The sequence below is a fragment of the Aspergillus homomorphus genome (assembly GCF_003184865.1).
Source record: "Aspergillus homomorphus CBS 101889 unplaced genomic scaffold BO97scaffold_9, whole genome shotgun sequence".
NCBI classification, from domain to species: domain Eukaryota; kingdom Fungi; phylum Ascomycota; class Eurotiomycetes; order Eurotiales; family Aspergillaceae; genus Aspergillus; species Aspergillus homomorphus.
Genome location: NW_020291895.1, coordinates 149,590 through 162,787, shown reverse-complemented (window position 1 = coordinate 162,787; position 13,198 = coordinate 149,590). Strand labels below are relative to the sequence as shown.

General features: G+C 52.6%; 5 protein-coding genes across 5 annotated transcripts; 3 read left to right on the top strand and 2 right to left on the bottom strand.

Annotated features, from left to right (window-relative positions):
• Positions 1–61: 61 nt before the first annotated feature.
• Positions 62–2,087, bottom strand: BO97DRAFT_465868 (dihydroxy-acid dehydratase; the record flags this gene model as incomplete). Its single annotated transcript, XM_025699562.1, has 2 exons — positions 62–1,903; positions 1,996–2,087. The coding sequence occupies 2 exons, from the start codon at positions 2,085–2,087 to the stop codon at positions 193–195; spliced, it is 1,803 nt and encodes a 600-aa protein (XP_025553399.1). The 3' UTR covers positions 62–192.
• Positions 2,088–3,807: 1,720 nt separating this feature from the next.
• Positions 3,808–4,556, top strand: BO97DRAFT_432932 (N-terminal nucleophile aminohydrolase; the record flags this gene model as incomplete). Its single annotated transcript, XM_025697572.1, has 2 exons — positions 3,808–3,833; positions 3,902–4,556. 2 exons carry the CDS (start codon positions 3,808–3,810, stop codon positions 4,554–4,556), a joined length of 681 nt encoding a protein of 226 aa, XP_025553398.1.
• A 1,086-nt stretch (positions 4,557–5,642) lies between these two features.
• Positions 5,643–6,893, top strand: BO97DRAFT_365141 (MutT/nudix family protein). Its single transcript, XM_025692567.1, has 4 exons — positions 5,643–5,800; positions 5,955–6,047; positions 6,128–6,368; positions 6,429–6,893. Exons 1-4 carry the CDS (start codon positions 5,756–5,758, stop codon positions 6,665–6,667), a joined length of 618 nt encoding a protein of 205 aa, XP_025553397.1. The 5' UTR covers positions 5,643–5,755; the 3' UTR covers positions 6,668–6,893.
• On the bottom strand, positions 6,782–7,705 carry BO97DRAFT_340721 (putative NUDIX family hydrolase; the record flags this gene model as incomplete). The annotated part of the gene is made up of 2 exons (XM_025691609.1): positions 6,782–7,294; positions 7,364–7,705. 2 exons carry the CDS (start codon positions 7,703–7,705, stop codon positions 6,782–6,784), a joined length of 855 nt encoding a protein of 284 aa, XP_025553396.1.
• Positions 7,706–9,962: 2,257 nt separating this feature from the next.
• BO97DRAFT_422671 (C3HC4 finger protein) lies at positions 9,963–11,494 on the top strand (the record flags this gene model as incomplete). Its single annotated transcript, XM_025696811.1, has 2 exons — positions 9,963–11,417; positions 11,474–11,494. 2 exons carry the CDS (start codon positions 9,963–9,965, stop codon positions 11,492–11,494), a joined length of 1,476 nt encoding a protein of 491 aa, XP_025553395.1.
• Positions 11,495–13,198: the final 1,704 nt, after the last annotated feature.

Here is a 13,198-nt window from a genome sequence, read left to right as displayed (position 1 = left end):
ACGAACAGATTAGCTGATATGAATAACAAAATAGTAAACTCAGAAAGACAACAAACAACGACCATAACGTAGATTTATAGGATTGGTGGTAGGAAAAAATGTCTCTCTCATGGATGCACATGTATAAGAGCATATCATCTCCGCATCAGCCTGGAACTCCCTTTTACCTTCTTGCTCCTATTATACTTCCATTCAGATGGGTCCATCAGTTACACAGCCATGGCTCGCATCACTAACTAGTTTGGCATATTTAGCCAATGTGCCCTTGGCTGCTCTCGGCTTGGGCGCCTTCCAATCCTTTCTCCTCTGCTCCAACTCCTCCGACGCAATCTCTAGGTCAACGACTCTCTTCTCTGCGTCAATCACGATGCGATCGCCATCTCTGACCAGCGCAATGGGACCCCCCTCCATTGCTTCAGGAACAACATGGCCAATCAGAAAGCCATGGCTGCCACCCGAGAATCTCCCGTCAGTAAGTAAAGCAACATCCTTACCCAAGCCAGCACCCATGATAGCAGAGCTAGGCTTGAGCATCTCCGGCATGCCTGGCCCGCCCTTGGGCCCCTCATACCGTATGATGACCACCGTCTTCTCGCCTTTCTTAATCTCCCCACGCTCCAGAGCCTCAATAAACGCATCTTCATAATCAAAACACCTAGCCGTACCCTCAAACCGCAGTCCTTCTTTGCCGGTGATCTTCCCGACTGAACCCCCGGGCGCGAGAGACCCGCGAAGGATCTGCAAATGACCCGTAGGCTTGATGGGATTACTGAGGGAACGAATGACCGGCTGGTCCGCGGGGAAATCCGGCCAGGAGGCGACATTCTCGCGCATTGTTTTGCCTGTCACCGTGACTCCCTCACCGTCAATCAACCCCTCCTTCAACAGGAATTTGAGCAATGCCGGCGTGCCACCGATCTTGTACAAATCGTGCATCACATACTGTCCCGACGGCTTCAAATCAGCCAAGAAGGGCGTCTTGTCTGACACAGCCTGGAAGTCGTCGATGCTCAGCTTGATCCCCACGGCGTCCGCGATCGCGATAAGGTGGAGGACCGCGTTCGTGCTGCCTCCGAGAATATTCACCACGATCATCGCATTCTCAAACGCCTGCCGCGTCATGATATCCCGAGGTCGGATATCTTCATTCAGCAGATTTTTGATGGTGGCACCCACGCCCTCGCACTCTGCGCGCTTCCTCGGATCGTCCGCGGGGGTACTGCTGCTACCCGGCACGGTCATCCCCAGCGTCTCGATGGCCGTGGCCAGCGTGTTGGCGGTGTACATGCCGCCACAGGCACCGGCGCCGGGACACGCATTCCGGATGATATCGCGCCGCTGCGCCTCGTCAATCTCCCCGGTCAGGAACTGGCCGTACGACTGGAACGCGCTGACCAGGTCGAGCTTCTGGCCGCTCGCGCTGCAGCCGGGCTTGATGCTGCCGCCGTACACCATCAGACTGGGCCGGTTGACCCGCGCCATGGCCATGAGCACTCCGGGCATGTTTTTGTCGCAGCCCGGCAGCGAGATGTTGGCGTCGTACCACTGCGCGTGCATGACCGTCTCGATTCCATCGGCAATGATCTCCCGGCTCTGAAGACTGTAGCGCATGCCCGCGGTGCCCATGCTGATGCCGTCCGACACGCCGATCGAGTTGAAGCGCATCGGGAGTAGGTTGGCGTGGGCCACGGAGTCACGCACGAGCGCCGACAGCGAGAGCAGGTGCATGTTGCACGGGTTCCCTTCGAACCAGACGGAGGAGATTCCCACCTGGGGCTTGTGCATGTCGTCTGGCGTGAGGCCCGTGGCGTAGAGCATGGCCTGCGACGCGCCTTGGGATTTGGGCTGCGTGATCTTCGAGGATACGCGGTTTAGGTTGGAAGTATCATAGTTGCAGCTGGGTCTGGAGGAGGAGAAGCACCGTCGTCTAGTAGAAGTGAGGAAGATGTCAGCTCGTGTGCGAGTGAATGGGATCGTGGAAAACGGGCGACAAACGTGTAGGCAGGGCTTGAGCAGGCCAATGAAGGCAGGACATGTCCGGTGCCAGTCACTTTCCGCCGGCTGGCCCTGAGAATCAACGCAGTCATGTTGAGATTGCAAGGAGTAGGTATGACTTCGATCCTAAATTCCTCGATGCCTTCAATTGACCATACCAGGTGCTGGGCCCTCCCTCTTATGTCCTTCCATCCTGCACTTGGTTCTATACCATCTCACCCAATATCTTCGGCTTTCTATGCGACATACTCCAGGTCTTCGGACTGCTATCCGAAATGTAATATGCAATAGTGGATGCAGGAGTCCCTCCGGTCTCTAATCCATTTCCTGTTTGGGGTTTGGTTACTGGACAGCTCCCTCGGACAAAAGTCCAACCCAATCAGCATGGCAGCATTACGGTGTTCAGCCCACTTTCTCCCCAGGGGCAGAAGCTTCTCTGTTTTGAGTCAAGGTCAGATCATCGCGGTCGAGTCTCCTGGATGGACTGAGTACGAAGTAAGCATTTCTTTTCTCTGATTCGGTGGGTTGGGATCCACCGCGCCCGGAGTTGGGAGACTGTTCCCCGGTGGATTGCTGGTGAGTAAGCATCATGGATGCCTGCATAATTTCCAGTTACACCATGTGCAGAAGCTTGAGGCTTACGGGTGTGTTACACAGTCGGAGCTGATTCCTGTGACAATTCAGATATGCCTTGGGAGAGGCATAAATCTTTGACGTGGTTGAGAATGTGGTAAGTAAGTGATGGTATACACTGGGCACCATTGAAAACAACATATACCTATCAGGCCTTTACTACAGTCGCAGCTGTCAATCGCCCTCACTTATAGTCCAAGGACATACTTAGGATGGATGGGAAATGATCGCAGACAATGTAGCATTCCCTGAAGTGAAGAACGCTTATCCCGGCTCTAGATCTAAGTATACTTGAATCAACTAAATCCAGCCATCCGTCACGTCCTTTTTTCAACGACTTTGAGCATCTTGCAATAACTACCTGAAGAAATCCCTTCCAAGAACCGGATATCTCCACCAAAAGCACTTTCTTGAAGATAATTACCATAAGGGCTACTTCTGATCCTTAGGTACCCTCCTTAGATGCTGACACCACCATCAAGGACAGTCCGACCAAGCACATGGACAGAATCCGCAACGGATTCGGGAAACCCAATCTTTCTTCACCGGAAAACTGCCAGCATCGTCCCAGAGAAAACCATTTACTCATTCCCAGTCCCTATACTCTGTACATACTAGTAATAGGTCTCCAGTCCGTTGTGCAGAGGGCCGCGAACCATCTCAGACAGCGGACGTCTTATCAAGCCGCAAAGCATATGCTTTCGGGGTTCAGCTTTCCACAACCTCGTGTCAATTTAATTTCAGTTGCTGCTGTGGATTCTAGAACTGTTTAAATGGCCCAATAAACCCATAATACGGATCAACAACCGACTTTCGTTGTGCACCGGCAACATGCGTAGTGCTTACACGTAAGAGCCGGGTGCCTGGATCAGCGGTGTTGACGCGGTAGCTTCTGCCTAAGTGACTACTGGGATAACTAGTGGTGCTGTTGCGATGTATACGCGGTAGCTTCTGCCTACGCACTGGTAAGTGGTGTTGTTGCAGATTTATGCTACTTTCTTTGTCTATAACTATGGCCTCAAGTGTGTGGCTACCATGGCGTATTTTCCAAATCTCAATCTTGAGGAACAGACTGTGTTTGAAGCATTGGACATCGATACTGAGGTGATCGATCGAGCAATTTCTCTCTTAATTTCTCACTGCACCCTCTATATCTACAAGCCCAGCACCACAAACACAATGTCCAACACCAACAAATTCTACCCGTACGCACCCACGCACCCACATCCCCTATACCCCGCCCCAAAAACTAACCACCACAAAACAAAAAAAGCTACACCACAAACGGCGGCCTCACCCTCGGCCTCACGACCGGTCAACCCTTCGCCCTCCTAGCAGCCGACACCCGCTCAACAACCGACTACAGCATCAACACCCGCACAGACCGCAAGATCTTCACGCTGCAGCCCGACACCGCCTCCCCCATCCTCCTCTCGGTCATCGGCTTCGCAGCCGACGGCCACGCCCTGCACGACCGTCTCGCCATACAAACCGAGATGTACCGGTACCGCCACGGCAGGCCCATGAGCGTGGCGGCGTGCGCGCAGCGCGTCGCGACGCTGCTGTATGAGAAACGGTTCTTCCCGTACCATTTGCAGACCATGGTGGCTGGGTTGGATGATGTGGGCGTTGGGGCGGTGTATTGTTTTGATCCAGCGGGGAGTTGCGAGAGGACTGAGAGCTGTGTGGGTGGTGGGGCAGGGAGTGTGGCTGGGGCGGTTTTGGATGCGTTGCTTTCTTCTTCTTCTTCTTCTGCTTCTTTGGGGGGTGGGGGTGGTTTGGATAGAGATCGGGCCGAGGGGTTGGTTCTGGATGTGTTTCGGAGTGTGGCGGAGAGGTGTATTGAGGTTGGGGATTATTTGCAGGTGGTTGTTGTGTCTAGGGATGGGGGTGTGGAGGAGAGGGTGTTTGGTTTGAGAAAGGATTGAGTTGCGTACTGCTTGAGATTGTATTGGTGGGATTGGAGGGGTGGTGGTGGAGGTTGTTCAACCGGATAGATATTGAGGTATGAGGTGAATGTCAGAGTTGGGGCTTCGTGAGGAGGCCATTTATGAGAGTATGCGTTTGATATATCTCATTGTCGAGCCATGTGTATGCCAATGTCTGTCCTCGCTTGCACTATCTATCTATACAATAGACATTGGCTTTTTTTTTTTTTTTTTTTTTTTTTTTATCCCTCCCTACCAGTCCGACAACGCTTCCGAGAGGTGTCACCGTGCCCGCTGACTGATAGCGAAGAGACCTGCTTCGTGAATCTGTGGAGAGGCGGCCTCACTTTCGCAAGACCATTCGCCTCTCCATTCTTGAAGTGAAGGAATTGAGAGGCGGATATCGCTGGCCGTGATGAGACCAAGCGTTCTGGATTATGCTACTGACCGCTGTTGCTGCTGTTGCTGCTGTTGCTGCTGTTGCTGCTGTTGCTGCTGTTGCTGTCAGCGTCGGCTTGCGCGTTCCTTTTCCTCACCTTGATATCAATCGCACAAGCTCTTTGCGCTGCATTACGATCCTGAAGGAAGCTCTGCGACGGCGCTGCAGCCATCCGGCTGCTTCGATAGCGCTCCTGTCGGCTGCTATTCTAGCGACTGTCTCTGGTCTGCATCATGCTCAACTATTGAGCTGGGAGCTACGAGGTGTTTCGAGCGGTCGTCGGCGCGGAGCGAACCCGTTGATGTTCGCAGTGACTGGGGATGAAGTTGCAGTGAGTCTGTAGTGGTTCGAAGTCATTCGTTTCATCTTGGAGGTCAAAAAACATGGATCATGTTGCTGAGCAAAATGCGCAGTGATGCAACAAGAGCTAGATAGTTTATCAGTCACCATGTAATGTGAAAGCAGCCATCTTATCTGTCGTTGCTCAGAAGAACATGAGTCTCTGCTGCGGAGCTCCGTGAAGTAAGGAGAGATAAGAGTCAAGGGTTAGCCCTGGAAGCCCAATGCGGCAAGTGCCCCTCTTAGCCCGTACTGTAGGTGGTCCGAGCTGCCCCTCTTGGGATCGACGTCAGCCAGCTGAGCTCGAGCTCCACGATAACAACGGCACTTAGACTATAGATCAGCCATTGCCTCGAGTTTCTCTTCAATTCCTCTTTCTCGGCCCCCAATACAAAAACCCTACAACCGGGTAACCGCCACCATGTCCAAGAATGCACCATCCAAGATCATCGCCCGAGGTCCATTGGTAAGTAAACCCGAGGTTCCCTCCCTCCCTCCCCGGAGCATGTCCACTGAAAGCCCAGACGGCTGCTGGTGACGTGACACAAACACCCCCAGCTCAGAAACGTCTCAAAGCCCAATCGAGCCAAACAAAAACACAACTAAAAATAGCACCGCAGGACCCTAGCGAAGCCAAATGGGCCCGACTGGTCAAAACGACCTACGCCGACCCCAACGGCGTCGAACGAACCTGGGAGTCCTCGGAACGGACGGTGAGTGCTCCCCGGGCCCGAAAATGAGAAGTACATTCTGGTTACTGAGACATCTCCAATCGATTTACGCGCCGGTCCAGACGCGCCCTGCCACCTGTGAGATCGATGGCGTCGGGATCGTGACTATCCTGAACAAGGAAACCGGGCCCGAACTGCTCCTGCAGAAGCAGTACCGGCCTCCCATTGACAAGATTGTCATTGAGGTGCCCGCTGGGCTGATTGATGCCGGCGAGACGGTGGAGGAGTGCGCCGTGCGGGAGCTGAAGGAGGAGACCGGGTATGTGGGTGTCGCGGAGCAAACGAGTAGTGTGATGTTTAATGGTGAGTGTGGTTCCTTTTGTCTTGAAAAAGTTGATGAGGACGCTGATGGTGGCGGGCTAGACCCTGGCTTCTGCAATACTAATCTGAACATGGTCCATGTCCGGGTGGATATGTCCTTGCCCGAGAACCAGAGCCCGAAGCCGGAGCTGGAGGATAATGAGTTCATTGAGTGCTTCACGGTGCCTTTGTCGACGCTGTTCGAGGAACTGAAGAAGCTCGAGCGGGAGGGCTATGCTATTGATGCCCGCGTGGGCACGATAGCAGAGGGTATTGAACTTGCGAAGAGGTTTAAGCTTTGAGGTAGTGGTGGAGGACTTCAGATTACGAAAGGGCCTACGCCGACTTTACGAAGCCTCAGAGACGTGGGGGCTGCTGACAACCTCCTCTCGTCTGGAGGTGTATATGTCGTGGCTCTAGAGTTTCCCCTCTTCTCTCAGACCCCGGTACAGAGCCCACGCGGCGAGGGTCTTCCCATCCCGCAGACCTTCCTTCCATAGATCCTTCAATGGCACCACTTTCAGCGTTATCTTCTCTCCATGTTGCCGTAACCCAGTCAGCCTACCCTGCAGGTCATCGATCTCCTTGCGTGGCATTCGCTTCTGGCACAAGAACAAAGGTATGAACTCGTCACTGCCGCCCGCCGAAGGGTACATAGCCCTTTGCAGCGACTCCTCGTCCTCTGCTACGGCGACCGACTCGAGGGCCAACGCCGTCATGTCAATTAGCTCCCCTTGGGGTATTTTCAACCCGGTCTCCTCCTGGATCTCCTTCGCCGCACCGCCCGCAAACGAGCCACTGTCGTCCAGCATGCCAGCAGGTATTTCTGTAAAGGCCAGGGATCCGGCCGGGATGCGAGGTTGGATGGTCAAGAGGACGCGTTTTTCTTCTTCATTGGACGGGGGGACATCGTCAGGTTGAAGGATGAGCTGTGGATGGAGCGAGTAACAAATCGATTAGTTCTTGCCATAAAGAAGTGGAGAAAAGCAGGGAAATACCAGCATGCCGACACTGCCACCGCGTAGGAAGACACTCCCCGGCAGCGTCTCGCCGTTCCCATTTGAGACCTCCGCTTTCAGCTTCACGAAGCCCAGGCGACCACCCCCGAAGTAATCCACTGCCTGGATGTCAATTTTGCGCAAGACGTAGGGATCCTGGGAGAATTCGTGGGACGGCTGTTGTTGACGGTCCAACGAGCGCTGCAGGGTGTTCAACCAGATCCGAAAGGCGGGGAACCGCAGCAGAGCATCTTGGCTCAAGTCTGCGGTGGATGAGACGGGAATAGATTCGGACGCCGCACGATCGAGGTCGCGAGGGATTGTGAAGCTCGACAGGGACATTCTTGAGGGTGCGAGGCGCACTGGTCTGGGAACAGTTCGTCGGAGGTGCACGGACAGCCACCGGGCGGGTGTCATTGAACGATCGAGCTAGCCGGGTTGGGTTGGGGGAGTGCGTGGGCTGGTTGGTTGATGAGTTGGCCGTTTTGTCTCACTAGATTAACGGATAAATTGATTGGATGAAAAAGGCAGAGTATCGGATCAATTTGGTGATTGTTTGTCGTCGAGCGAGAACTAAGCGAGATGGACTCGTTGGGCGACTCGATAAGCTGCTGTGACTCGGTTTGGGGTTGGCGGTTGGCGGTTGGCGGTTGGCGTTGGCGGCATGACGTCGGTTTCGGAAACCATCAACTGGATAGTCCATCTAGCCAAATACTATTCAGTAAGGTAAGAGTCTCATTCTCAAGAAAGGCATGACTGACTTTCCGTACTCCGTAGTCTATTTCCGCACTGCCCCCCTCCCCTCTCCCCGGCGCTGACTTCCCCTTTCCTTTGATTGTCTCCGAACTTGCTTATCCCCAAAAGTACCTTTAGCAAAGAGAGACAACGCAACAGACTTGAACTAACAACTAACAGACAACAGACTTTAGCCTTTTGGCCTGGCCCTGACTGGACCTTCATTGCCTTTGCCCCAGTCAACCAATCATGCCTGCAGCTCATGCTGTATTGTCCCCATCCAATGCCATCATCCACGGTCGAAAACTCCAGTACCAGTACCGGATGAAATGCTGCTCCTGGGCTGCTGCTCCGCAAGGCTCACTGGCAGTCTGTGCTTCTTCCTCGTCTTGTATGTACGGTAGGCGGGGTTAGACTCAGACCGATACGGAGTAAGTGGTCGAATATCCTTTCCCCGTGACTTTTGCTTTGTCTGAGAACGCATCGCCTCCTTTTCCCACCAGTCCAGCCGTGTTTGCTTTTCTTCTGCTCCTCCCCTCTTCCTACTCAGCTGCTGCGGTTGTCTTAGACCTTTTGTACCCGCTGCTGCATTCCCGAGCACTCCGGTTTGTGCCTTTTCTTTCTCCCTAGCTCTACCTTTCATTCTCCATGATTTCAAGGTGCGATCATTCTTAGACTGCAGTCTCATGCTGATTCTCCATATCTTAGACGTCGCGGCACTGCGTGGAATTTGTGGGTTTCAACAAAGCTGTGTGATGCCGGTTGAGCTGAGCCAGATTTCAAGATTTTTCGAAGTCAATAGTCCCTGCGTGCCAGCACACTTGGCCTAGATCTGGAACTCAGCCAAGTTTCGCTTGAACATGCTGTGACTCTTCAGGTTGCTCGCCTCGCCTTGAACGCACATCCTTTCTTTCTGGAGCCTGACGAACGTCTCGAAGACAAACAAGGAAAGGTTTATCTCGCAGTCCATGGTAGGCAAAACGGCTTCTGTGCAATTCCGCATCTGGGGGAAGTGTACTTCCTCGAATACCAGGCGAAACACATTACCGCACAGCATCCGTCTTGCAGTTCCGAGCTCGAAGATCCGCTGAGCTACAAACACTATAGATCAAGGTCAGAAGATCAGGGTGGTGGGCAAGAAAAAGGCCACGTGGAGAGAGCAACAATTCTCTCACGTTTCCTCTGTTACTTCACTGCCCCGTGACTCGCAACAGGTCAACTTTGAATGATGATACTGCTACTTCGTCATATCATCGGACCGAGCTGCATTGATCGATATGATGTTGGCTATCTTGATCTGAGCCAATTCGTTTCCCGCTTCCTGGATCGTTACCTTATCCTTGACAGCAACCCAAAAGCGGTGTTGAACCTCAATTTATACTTGATATCAAGAACCAGGGCATGAGGCCGCCTCGGATTGTCCTTGTTCCTTGACGTGTGGTACTGCTCACCTGCCATCCCACTCCCCACTGCTGCGCACTGTGAATATCTAGCAGAGATTTTTTTGGTCTTTTTTTCTTCTTGAAAAAGAAAATAACTGCTTTCCAGTGAATCTGAAATTCGCGATCAGAAGTAGCTTTTTCTTGACCTCTCTACCTCAATCTCGATTCTCTTACACCTACTTTTACTGGCCCAACTCCCTGTCCTGTCACCTCCCGTACGTGTTTTAGTTCTCCCAAGCACACCGCATTCTACAAATCTACTGGATACCCATTGGACCTTCGCTTAGCATTTTCAAAGCTTGGGAAGAGTGGATCAGACTGAGCATAACACGAATTCCTAACACGCGTGTCATCTGTTTTCGCGTCCAAGTTATACGTCAGACATCGCACGCGGTAACACGACAACACTGTATCGGTCTACCATGGCAAGCTCGTTCAACTCCTCCATCGCAGAGCCGTGTAATACAGACACATGGACCGGTTACGCGGCTCCGTCTGGCACCACTACGCTTTCAAACTTCGGAGTCTCTGATACACCTAACACCCACCGAGATTCTCTCATTTCATCTGTTGGCTCTAATGATGGAGATACAATAATGTCCGACTATGCCAACAACCAGGATATTGGGATAAATAATGGGGTTGGAGGCTTTATGCCCCAAGAGACTCCAACAGAACCTCCTCCTTGGGATTACTCTCAAACTCGTATTCCACCACAAAGACGCAGGGTATACAACCAACTTTCAATGGAACAGGAAAGGCTCTTTCTCAACCAGGCGCAGGGTGGGAGCCAAGCTACATACTATGCAAGCCCTTCCGCACCTACAACTGCTCAACCTTCGAATAGCATGGATAGTCAAACTAGCGGACTCCGACTGACAGGCCTATTGACCCCACGAACCTACTCAAGCCCGACTCCATTAGAGCCTAGAACAAGCAACCATGGACCAGTTCCGCCATCTGATCATTTGTCCTGGGGGCCTAGATCACAGCCAGTAGCCCAAGGTGTCCTATCAAGTGGAACCGTGCATGGACCAAGCCAGCGGCTACCGCAACAGCAGCGTCCTATGTATAGCATGCCTCCACCATCAGTTTCGCATACAGGTATTCATAGCATTCCTTCACCATCGGCTTCACTGCTCAGTAATATTGTGCCACTTGCGGAGAGTCCGGCAACGGTATCAACGGTACCAACTTGGACACATCACCACCTTGCAACTTCCAGGCCACTGCAACAGCAGCTACAGCAACCGCAACCGCAACCGCAACCGCAACAACACCGTCAGCATCAGAACCAGCAACCGCACCAGCACCAACGGCATGATTCCTTCCCAACAAGGGAGCCTCCCACCGCGCCAAGATACCCCAACCCAGCTGTCCCGACGCGGGGACCTCAACTCGCAGCTTACGGTAGGGCACAGGCAGGCGCGGCGAATGCACCTGTGCCAGCGCCCATTCCTGTCAACGCTCAAGCACGACTGAACGAGACACAACGGCCACAATACGTGACGGCGATGCAGCAACAAGCCACTCGGATGGATTCTCGCGTTGTACAGGATTACTCCAACGCCCTCTACAGGAATCAACGCCAGCTTCAGCGCCAGCGAGCCGCCGCAAACCAAAGCCTGCATCCGGTGAAAAGTCTGGACAACAAGACCGACGGCCGTCCGGACCCGAAGGAGTCGGAAGACCTGAACGTCAGCCTTGAGTGCAAGATCTGCTTCACGCAATTGGTGGACACGGTCATCCTGCCATGTGGCCACGCGGTCCTCTGCCGCTGGTGTGCAGACGTCCATATGCCGAGCTGTCGGAATGACCCGAACCGTCTGGAGGGCAATCCGATCTGTCCGATTTGTCGTGGGACAGTGAGGCACAAGGTAGGTCAGATAGACACGCTACGGATCGGAAAAAAATGTCTGCTAATGTGTTCTAGTGTCGTATTTACTTTTCATGAGTCGTCAATGCCCTGACGGTTCGGTTCGGTTCGGTCAGTGCTGATTTGTACGCGGCGTTTGGTATCGATGGAAGATGAGCTGTCTTGTCATGTCACTGCATTCTAGAGCAGGTCAGATTCCAGAATTGCGATGTAAGAGTCGATCTGCGCGAATTGTGCTATCGCCTTTTCAAAAAAAATTCTTTTCAAATTTTGAGTGTGGGGTAAACATTTGGATGTGTGGTAAACGAAAATCATATCTGAGTTCCTGTCTGATCCCCCGGATATCAGCAAGCATCCAAGTGTATGTCATCCGCAACGCAGTCAAGAACGCTCCGTAGTTAGCCATGAAATAAACCAGATCATCTACATCATGGGACAAAGCTTCAAGGAGGGAAAAATACCACAAGCCCGGTCAAGCATATCACGCCGCAACATTGCAGCCACCCCCATGGAACTATCTACACATAAGCAGCTAAGGATACCCCAGAAAACAACCCCCAAAGGCCGACAAACCCCGGCGAAAAAGACAAGAGATTTACCCCTTGTTTCCAATCAAGGCAAAGCCTGTTTCTGACCCTGTTCATTCCCAAACCTTACCTTACTTCCTTTCTTCTCCCCGATATATCCTTTCCGGTCATTCTTCCCGGACCCAATGCCCACGTCTTGTCCCACCATCAAAGAGCTGGAAAAGTTGTCAACAACTCGATCTGGATTTCACTATGGGCTGAGCTGGGCGCAATCGAGTATCCCTCTCCGATACGATCCGATCGACGCCCTTTTATTGGCAGATCTACGATGCGTGTTTGCCGTCGTCTGTTTCATCGGAGATCTGTCGATTGATGTTTGATCCCTCGGCTTTTTTTATTTCCTCCTTGGGGTGAAATTTGTAGTCTTGATTGTCTGTTGCAGTGCTGTCTGTCAATGAGAGTGTGACTATCCCTGTCACATGGAGGATCTTGGTTTTTGTTCTATCTAGGTTAATTGGCTTCGGGCTTGTCAGTTTCTGACCCTCCAGATGCAGGTCATGACTCGGTGAGTCGTGTGTCATTCACCGCTGGCTGGCTGGCTGGCTGGCTGGCTGGCTGGTACTTGTCGAGCTGTCGCGAGGCCTTGGTTCTGGTATTTTTGTGCTATCAGAGATGCATCGGGTGCATTCATTTGAGCTGGCAAGCAAGGACCCGCCCGCGTTCATGTTCTGGGTCTGTTTCTTGTCCTGGTCTTGCTTGTCTATCCCGGAATCTGATTCAGCTGCGCTGCTTGGGTAGTCTGTTTGTCTGGCACTTGTCTGTCGGGCGTGAAATCAGCTAACTAGCTAGCCATATTCAGGAAGCGGGGGAGGATCGATCAGCTAGACCCATCTTTGCCTTTCTTGAATTCCTGGAATGCCACTAGGCTCCTCTACTCACTTCTAGACTAGGTCGAGGTTGAAAGTTGAAAGTTGAAGGTTGATCGCATCGCATTTCCTTGTCGCTTTTCCCCCGCCATCGCTGCTTCTACCTCTGGGTCTGTGCATTATGTCTCTTGGTTATCGATTCCGATTGCAGCGTTGGACGTTGGATCCGGTGAGCAAGGTCTTAGAGAGTGCTGGGGTGCTTGTTCGTACGATCTGTTGGGATCAAAGTCTAGCTGCACTCCGTAGTTTTGCGACGATTTAACCTATCCGGTTTTATGCGAGGAGAACAACGAGAAAGAAAGTTCTGTCAGATTCCCGGTTCCCGGGTC